This window comes from Capsicum annuum, chromosome 1, assembly GCF_002878395.1.
Source record: "Capsicum annuum cultivar UCD-10X-F1 chromosome 1, UCD10Xv1.1, whole genome shotgun sequence".
Taxonomy (NCBI): Eukaryota; Viridiplantae; Streptophyta; class Magnoliopsida; order Solanales; family Solanaceae; genus Capsicum; species Capsicum annuum.
Window position 1 is genome coordinate 255042669 of NC_061111.1, and position 10664 is coordinate 255053332.

A 10664-nucleotide genomic window follows, 5' to 3' on the forward strand; every position below is an offset into this window, starting at 1 on the left:
AGATAACTATTCTTAAAAATTACGATAGATAATTTGAGACGGATGAAAAAGCATAATACAATTCAAATTCAAGTGCTCAAAATAATAATAACAATACTAGTTCTTACTTGAATGAGCAGATAAAAAGTTAATCAACTTTATTGTTGTGTGTTTAAATAATATTGTATTTATTGGTTGATTTTCTAAATAGTAAATTATTGGACTTGAAAAAAGAAAAGAAAAAAAAAAGACAAGTGGTGAGAAAGCAAAATAACAAAATGGAGTCTCTGTTAGTATCCTTTATTCATATAATTTAATTAATGGAAAATTATGTAATTTAAAGTCATTATCAAATAATAAAAAGTAAACCTACTTTTCCATTCTTGAATGCTTCTTCAAAGATATATTCGGATTAGCTTGCTAATTTTTTTATTTTTTATTTTTTTTGGTTTTCCGCCCGGTGTCCGCTACCCGCATTGGAGATCCGACTAATTCGGATTCCGTACTACAGGGCCCGGTCTAGGAGTGGCGCTCTCGATATAGGATTTTCTCCATACTTAGAACTCGAATCGGAGACCTCTGATTAAGGGTGGATTGCTAATCTTTTATTAATACAATAACACTCTAATTAACTCCACTTAATTTATCTCATGTACAAATAAAACGTATCAAGCATTCTAATTGAATTTGATTAATATCAATAAATTGTTTATATAAATTGTTTCTTATATATGATAGTTCAGATAAATACTATAATTAACTTCAATCATTAGGGAGCAAATATTGAAAATTCCAATTTGGAGTATACTAGAATTTGAGGACCCCATTATAATAATTATATTGTTGTATAAGGGTCCATATTGATTATGAAAAAATAAAACATTTTAAGTTGTTCACCCACTAATATTATTGTTAAAATAATGCATACTATAAGCTTGTGAAACTTTTTGTTTCTCATTCGATATCAAGTGCGAATATTGAAGTTTGATTAATTTATATTTGATCAAAAAAAAAAATCTTATTTTAGAAAATAAAATTGATTTTATTTTCAAAGTTTGAATCATATGTATTGTAATTAACTTATCAAGCCAGCATGCGTCAAGTTCCCAATTAGTAAATATAAAAAGAAACTCTCTATATATGAGTGAATATCACTTATATAACAATAGAAATTAATAAAAGTTAATTAATAAATAAAGCTATTTAATATGTAAAAAGTTAAAAAACAATATTTTAGAGCTTGATCACCCATGAAATCTGGTATAAGTGGTTCCATTTTTATAAAATATAAAATATGTTCCCTTTTTGTTTGGCATTTAGTTGCCTAATCCTTTCCAACTAATCTTTGTCTTAATCACATATCACTGGCACCATTATCTCCTAACCATATAGAATAAAAAAGCATATTGTTTTGATTTTTTTTTAAGGATTAGAAAATGAAAAAGAAAAGATAATACATCCTTAATTTCCTAAAAGTTTTATCTATTTTTTTAAAATATACATAATATTTAATTTCCTAATTTCCACTCGACTTATTGTCATTTTCTAATATCCTTAGCATTTATCTGCATCAGATAATTACACTCAGTCAATGAATACAAATCATATGTCTTTCGTACATACATAAATTCATTAATAAATTAATCGTTATTATTTAAGTGATATACAATCTTATTTTAATTTTAGTCAACAAAAAAAATATTTAGACTCCAAATTTTATAATAAAATCAAACGTGATCTTGAATTATTTTAGTATAAATATTTACAGGGCATCAAATCAAAAAAAAAAATTAATGTCAAACAAATAACTTGGAACACCTTAAGGTTATGAAGAATAGATATCTTACCACAAAAGAATAAATGATGTGGTCAAATTGGAAACCATCAACTTTGAGAAATTAAAAAACAAAAATCTCCTTAGCATCTCTATGAAGAAAATAAATTATTAATTGAAGTATAAAAAAAATTCACGATCAGATAATCACTCAACTAATTACAGTTATTATGTTCAACAAAGGAATAATATTTTCTTAGATAATAACTATTAATCGAGTGTTCATCTAGGAAAGTTGTCTTTTTTTTTTCCTCTCTTTCCACAAAACCAATTTGAATATTAAAATAAAATTCCAAAAGAATGATCTCTCTTTCTCTAAATTAAATTAAGATTATGATGTATATATTGATGTTTTCAATGTTAAGTGTAATTAATATTACTGCATATAAACCATCTTTTGGCTATGTAAGCAATTGATGAGATCATTGTAATCTATCATGAAAAAATAAATAAATTATGGCTTATAATCTAAGGGATTTAATTAGTGCTTAACCACATCAGTAGAACACTAAGAAAAAAAAATATTATATAGTACTCTTTTTAGCAAATATAATTCAAGAGCCAACCAATTGGTTTTATATAATTGGCTATTTTCACTTTCCAATAAAAATTGGTAGTATAGGTCCACGTGGAGTGAGAACTAAGGTTAATAAGTAATAACTTTTAATGTTAAGAAGTAGTAACTTTTCTTAATCTAGATTAAACATTATAATAGTGAGATGTTTTGCATTATCCATATTAATAAAACCTATAATAGATAAGGAAATATATATATATATATATATATATATATATATATTCTCATACATGTATATGTTTTTTATTTTTTTGGGATTACAAATAGTGAACAAATATTATCAGAATAAGATCGTGCGACATTAAATTTATTTAGTAAGAACTAGTCCTTTATTCACGTTACAAACAGTAAAAATAAGTAAGAAAACTAAAGGCCAACCCTATGTGAGGTCCGAGGAAGGTACGACCACGAGGTAAAAAAAAAAAAAATATACGATATTAACACCTAGTACCGCCTGAACTATGACCAAATTTGTTATGACACGCTCCAACTTCACGAGGATCCTGTCACCTCCTGAACTAAATTTTAGTGTATTCTTGTCATTTTTTTTAGCTGACGTGGCACAAAAGGGCGATAAAAATACGCTAAAATTGATTTCAGGGGGTAAGAGGACTCTTGTGAAATTGGAGTGTGTCGCAGCAACTTTGGTCGTAGTTCGAGGGATACTGAATGCTTATCTCGATGTTACATATGTCCTACAAGAAAATAGGATATAGCAATGTAAAGATACAAAGCTAAAATTATAGATATTATAGTAATCTTGTTGTGCATCCTTCCTTTATCAACTCTAATAACCATAGCTTCATATATTGGCAAACAATTTATAACTCCAAAACAAGCAATAAGAGTTTGAAGTAATAATCCATCAAAGTTTTCCCCTTTGTAAAAACTCAATAATGCTTTGAACAATGCCATTAAATTGACAATTGATGATGTTGTTAGTGGCACAAACATCGGCGAAGCAACCCCAAACTCTATAATTCCTCGATCGTATCTTGTACCCTGGTCAGAATCGACTACTTTACTCGTTACGTTGAATCTTTGTGTGACTAAACCCAAACATTTCATTAAGTACTCAATAATTCCAATTGGAAAGGGTGATAATCCTCTTATAATCCACATTCTTTGATCACTCCACCACCTTTGCAATGACCCTTGTGTTGATGCAAAATTTAAAAAGTAATCTTGCATGTATGCTCCAATAAATAGAAAAATAGGCAACAAAGACCATGGACTAGAAATCTGAAATCAATTTTATGTGAAAAAAGTGAGGTTACAAAATCATATTTTATACTTAAAATAATTCTTATGAAGATCTAATATCACGATTAATTACAAAAAAAAAAATTGATATTAGCACTTTTGGTCCCTCGGTTATTGGTAAATTCTTATTTCATTCCTTGTGATAATTGATTAAGCATAGTTAACCTTCAGTTAATCGAAATGTGCACTTATGATCTTGTAGATATTCACAAATTTACCCTGACTACTGTCGATTTCACCATTCACATACTCTTACTAGATGTCTAGTCTTTCTCAGGTGCAGTTTCGATCTCTAGCTAACTTACTTAATAGGCCAGACTGGAAGAGCGATATTCAGAAAATTTAATTTCTTGTCTAAAAGAACCTGACTTAAAAGAGAAAAGAATATCGGACTAAGTTATGATAAGCTTGTATTTTTACTCTGTATTTGATGGTTAGTTCTAAATATAGTTCAAATACGACATACTAAAGGGACTAAAAACCCACATTTCAATACCATAATTACGAAAATTAGAATTTACGAATAACTGAAGGACCAAAAGTGTAATTATTTCAAAAAAAAAAAAAAGATAAATCAAGAGGTACCTTTGGGAAAATGGGAACTCCACATAGAAGAGCGAGCTGAGGAACGAAAGCATAGAGAGTTAAGGGTATGGCATAAATGGGCCAAAATGCATAATGAGTGTAACATTGGGCCATTATTGGGCCCAAATGCCACATACCAAATATAATTGGGCTATATTTGGAGAAAGCTATTTCAAGGAGGCCCATGGCCCATCTCTTTATTTGAATAACCACATCATTGAGTGATAAAGGTACATGTCCTAAAAATGCTGGCCTTTTAGGGTTGCAAAATATTGATTTCCAACCTTCACAATGAAGGTGATAGCCAGTGTGAATATCCTCCACTAATGATCCATATCGAAAGCCCATCTGCGCGGGAGCCAACATCTTAATTAAGGGGGTTTAAAATAAAAAAAAGTGAACGAAAGAACCAGTCGAAGGGGGTTCAGAGTCTGCTATATATACATAAATAGTATAATTTTCACTGAAAGGGGTTGAAACCCCCCACTATTAGCTAGCTCCGTCCCTGATTGTTAGTATTGTCCACAACAAAATCTTTGTTAGTATTGTCCACAACAAAATCTTTGTTTTTCTTTGAAACTCAACAAAATATAAATTCTGAATCTGCCGATGAAAATGAAAAAGTTGTGAAACATACCTTGTAACCCCAACTAGTTTGGTTCTCATAATTGCAACTTGCCACTTGATGAGCTTGCTCTAGAATAGTTTGGGCCTCAATGGGCTTGTTCGCGACACGACCTGAAATGATTTCTGGCTGCACAAATGATGATGGGCCACCAAAGAAAGCCCGACGTCGAAAGAAGCACCCTGTACCCATGTGATTTGGGCCACAAAGCCCATCCATACCCAATGGATTCATTCGGCCTATAGTTCTGAACTCACTTGCATAGATATCGGCCCAATTAAGCCCATGAAATCGTTGCGGTGTTTGAACATAGGCTAAATTGGGCCACAAAGTTTGGTCCAAGAAGTAACATAAAGCCCGTTTAGGAGTTGATGGATCATTGGAGTACATGTCACAATCCAATGTTAAGATTATAGGCCCATTTGTCATGATTCGCGATACTCGAAGCTTCAACATTGAACGAGAAACTTTCCTTACAACACAATTTTATGATATGTATGTTTAAAACGACAAGTTTCAAAAATAGAAATAGCGTCAACTAACCATTTCACGGTCACATTCTTGAAAAATAGTCATTGTCGTGAAGTTTCAACATTAAACAAGAAACTTTCATTGCAACACAATTTTATGACATGTATGTTTAAGACGACAGGTTTCAAAAATCTTATAGCCACACAAATATCAATAGAAATAGCGTCAACTAACCATTTCACGGTCACATTCTTGAAAAATAATCATTGTCATGAAGCTTCAACATTAAGCAAGAAACTTTCATCACAACACAGTTTTTATGACATGTATGATTAACACGACAAGTTTCATAAGTCTTATAGCAACACAGATATTAAAAGAAATAGCACCAACTAACCATGTTACGGTCACATTCTTGACAAATAGTCATTAGCAAGAAGCGTCAACGTTAAACAAGAAACCTTCATTGCAACTAGAGGCGGAGCCAGAATTTCAAGTAAGGGGTTCAATATTCAAAGAAAACTAAGTCGAAGGGAGGTTCAACACCTATTATAGCCACATAAAAAATAATTTTAATCACGTATAAATAGTATATTTTTTCGTCGAAGGGGGCTCTGCCTCTGATTGCAACATAGTTGTCATGACATGTATGTTTAAGACGACAGGTTTCAAAAGTGTTATAGTAATACAAATATTAATGGAAATAGCACCAACTAACCATTTCTCACTCATATTCTTGAAAAATAGTCATATACAAATATAAAAAATTGTCTCTTCTTTTTTAAACTTACAAAAGGAGTAACATTACTTTGTGAATATTATTTTACATTATTTTTGAATAAAACTTAATTAAATTCATGTAATATTGTCTTACCAGAACATTAAGTGCCCCAGCTTTGAAATAGTGAGGGTAAGTTTTGCTTTTTTGCCTAGAAATATAGACAAGATTTGGCATAAAAACATCTGTAATGTCTTCGTCTTTGTTGTTAGCCAATAAAACCTGCTTGAAGAATAAAAAAATTAAAATAATATAAAAAAGAAATTATATCGAAACCGTCGTAGAAACACAAAAAATTCAATATTAGATTCCCCTCTGTCACATACCTATAGCTAACTACAATTATTAGAGGCTGACTGATTCGGAATTTAAGTTTACTAATTTTAAATAAATTATTTATACATATTATCGATTAGCTTCAATGGTCCGATCTTTTCTTCTCGTGATTTATATATATATATATATATATATTAAAGGAAATTAACACAAACCTGAATAATAGATGGATGATGATTGGTAGAAAATTTATCAGATGAATATTTGGTATAAGCTTGATGTTCATCCTTTTTGCTAATATATTCTTTATTTACTTTTCCTCTCTCCACCACATTACTTATTCTCGAAATCATATTTTCGTACATCATCTGCATGGATAATCACACAAAAACAAATATTATATACTCAGTGAGATTAGTCTGATCTAAAAAGAATGAAAGTATGTGATTGGTTCAAAGAACGTCTTAGGATTCGAGCAATTACGATGGTATAAAATTAGTAGTAAATTTGTTTCTCCCCACGTCAATATTTATAAATTTTGTTGTTTAGGGTAAATTACGCTTAATTTTTTTTTTATTTTTTTTTTGTATAAATAGTTGTTGAATTTACTATGACTTTTTATTATCGGCTGACCATTAATGTTTTCATATTTTCTTAACAAGAATCTATTATCTTAGAATCACGAGTTTCAAAACTCTTATAACCAAACAAATATCAAGTTCATTTGTTTCCTAAACTTCGTGACTAGTCGAATTATGATAAATAAAAATAAATAAAACGAGTAAAAAGTACCTTAATTTTATGAGACTGAGAATTTTTTACGAAATTATCAGAACTGAAATATGCATCCGGACACCTTTTCACTACTCCATTTTCCCTACAAAATGGCAACCAGTGTTTTGCAAATCTCGCGGCCTCCGCGAGAGCGAACAGAGTAAGCTCTGATCCCCCGTCATCCGACACGTAAATTGAGAGCTTCTCTGTTGGGTAATCATACGCCAACACAGACAGAGCCATGTTGGCCACATTACCCGGCGGCTCCCTATAAGGATCCGCCGTGCAAATAAAAACATCCAGCGGGGGAAAACCCTCGAAATTTTCGAGCATTTCGGGGAACTCCTCACGCGCTATAGGGCGCGTGCGGAAAGATTGAGAAGTAAACCACATGAAAGCTAAAATTATGTCAGAGATTAACATGCAAAGGTTAATTATGGTAACTAAAATGAAATTATTAGAACTAAATAATTTTATTATATGGTAATAAAATAGAGCCAAAATGGCAAAGATGTAAATAAGAGAAAATGCGCGGTTGAGGTACAATCGTTTATGCATGATTTTGAAGGAGTGATAAGGGCCATTAATGGCGGTAGTCGCGACGGCGACGGCGGTTCCCATTTGTTTGTAGTGCTACTATATAATTTATCAGATATAGCAATGTTCAAAGAAAATCGATAAATCAATATGTAACAATATGAAAGCCCTACTATTTATAGGACTTTCGTCGTGTTCTATCGTCATGTTCTATGTCTTTACATATTAAAAAAATTACTGATCTTTCGAGATAATTTTTTTTCATGTGATTTTAGATAAGTTGAACATTGTCCTCTTTTGACTCTTTCGTCATGCATGATTTTATTTCTAGACTAGTGCGTCAGAAGGTCATGCATGAGTTCACAAAATTAAATATCATATATATATATATATATGGGGACTAGTTTATATGTACGCGCCTCGCGTGTGTACCTCATTTTAATGAGTTCAAACGTTACATTAAATAGGATATTTGTTAAACTAATAAAGATTAATACAATAATTAAATTACATGTTGAATATGTAAAGATTGAGAATTTATTTAATTAAACTTAGTCTTTACCAAAAAATCTACCATCTGTAAACTGAAACAAAGCAATACGATGATAGAGATAATAAAATAATACAATTAAATCTAATCTTTACACAATAAATTTCTCAAGGTCGTCTGACACACCTGTAAACGCTAATAAAATAATACGATATAGAGATATCAAAATAATACAACTAAATCTAACCTTTAGATAAAAAAATCTCAAAGAAGAGATATAAAAATAATGCAATTAAGCCTAACCTTTACCCAAAAATAATTCTTTAAAACCGATCGACATTTATTTAACACCTATAAGCTATAACAAAACAATACGATAAAAGAGATATAAAATTTTGACCCTAAAAAATGACTTGGATGAAAACAAAGAAGATATATATATATATATATACACACGTTGAATTCTATTATATTGTCAAAAACAGTAAAGAAGTTGAGGGGTAAAAAATTAATCATCCACCAATCTAGACATACAATCGAATCAAATTAGATGAGCATATCACGTTACTTTAAATAGAGGGGTTTGAAACATACGTTGTTTGTTTTATTAAGTTATAAATAAATATTTTTCATGCAATAGCATGTTCTTTGTCCTTCAGAGTTGTGGACTGATTTTTTGGTTGCTGTAGATTGGATGTCTTGCGACTGCATGAGTTTAACAGTGTAATAGTTTAATGCGCATCTCAATATTTATAGAGGTATTTTTTTAATAGAGTTCTATTTTAGAAATATTTTTTTAATTGACCAGTATAAAGGAAAACATTAAGTGATTTTTTTCCCATATATTTTAGGAGTCCCATATATTTTAGGAGCCTAGTTAATATTAATATAATAAAAAATAATTAAATAATAAATTAAAGAAAATAGTGAAAAGATAATTTTGTCTAAAGGAAAGTTTTTTAATGAATGGCAAAAAGTTTAAATCACTTTTCTAATGTCTTCACACTTTTAATATATTATAGATATAGATTATAGATATAGATATAAATATAGATATAGATTAGATATAGATTATAGATATAGATAATACTCATAAAAATACCTGAAATTTGACCGGATTTTTAGTTGAGCATACTGAACTTTGCGGGGGTCCTATTACCCCTTAGACTTTTTAAAGCGGATTTAACTCCCCCATAACTCTGTACCCAGTTTCGGCGGTTGGCGGTGTAATACAAGCGCCAATCTCATTTTTACACGTGTATTGGCGCATGTAATACACGCGCCAACCTCATATTTACACGTATCCAGGTGAGCAGATATATACTATTAAAATACGAAAAAAAAAAGTCTAGGGGGTTAATAGAACCCCAGCAAAATTCAGTATGCTCAACTAAAATCCGGTCAAAATTCAGATATTTTTATGAGTAATATTATCCCTATATATATATGTGATATATATGTGTATATACACACAAATACATACATACATACATACATACGAGTGCATGCAATATTATTTTTGAGGTCATTTGTGATTACATTAGAGACGGATATTTAGGATTTGAAGTTTATGTGTTTCTAGTACGATTTCAAGTTCATATACAATAATAATTAAATTTAAAGACACATATTTATAGACGTTTAATGAATCTTCTAATATAAAATATAAGGTGTACGACATTATTATATTGTACACTAGTTCCATACGTCTTTGACATTATTATATATACACATTCAGTGTAATTTCACATATATTATAGATTCTAAGCAAAATATATCTATACAATTTTATATGAGTTACGTTATTAGTTACAATTACCTTTTAAATGATCTGATAATGTAATTATATTCTTTACTATTGTTACATTAAACTTAAAACCCTTTAAGTAATAAGTATTGTATCAACATAAATATTCATTCACACCCAATGTTTAAACCAAACTATTTAACACTGACGATCAACATCTAATTAAAGTGAAAATACGTATGTAAAATACGTTTCTTCGCATTCATTAATTTAGTATAAATTTCGAGTGTGAGTAAGTATCGCTAAACACATTTGGTTGGAAAAAATCTTAGGACTACGGAGAAAGGCTGATAAGGAGTCATTATTTTAAATTTCAGTCTCCTAAAAAATTATATGACAGTTACCCAAAATTGATATGGGATATCAATCAGTTGTAAGAATAGAAAAGTTCGGAATCGTGTACCTTCATTTTACTCCAAAAAAGACGTACAAGACGGATCGTATTTGAGTGTCATTGGAAATACTTGAACTGTTTTCGCAGGAAGACTATATCTAACCGAACCACCTTCGTACAAAACTACTCCACCCAAAAATAAACTAACCCTAACGGTGTCACTCATTAGTTTATCAACAGCAACAACAACAACATACCAAGTGTATTCCCACGTAATGAGGTCTGGGGAGGGTAGAGTGTACGCAGACCATACCACTACCTCAGATGAAGTAGA

The 10664-nt window shown here is 30.4% G+C and overlaps 1 protein-coding gene across 1 annotated transcript; it reads right to left on the reverse strand.

Annotated features, from left to right (window-relative positions):
* Positions 1 to 2689: 2689 nt before the first annotated feature.
* On the reverse strand, positions 2690 to 7830 carry LOC107853789 (cellulose synthase-like protein G2). Its single transcript, XM_047402743.1, has 6 exons — positions 7181 to 7830; positions 6604 to 6756; positions 6209 to 6334; positions 4876 to 5310; positions 4239 to 4586; positions 2690 to 3632 (listed from the first exon to the last, which is right to left on the reverse strand). The coding sequence occupies exons 1-6, from the start codon at positions 7781 to 7783 to the stop codon at positions 3075 to 3077; spliced, it is 2223 nt and encodes a 740-aa protein (XP_047258699.1). The 5' UTR covers positions 7784 to 7830; the 3' UTR covers positions 2690 to 3074.
* Between the last annotated feature and the right edge of the window lie 2834 nt (positions 7831 to 10664).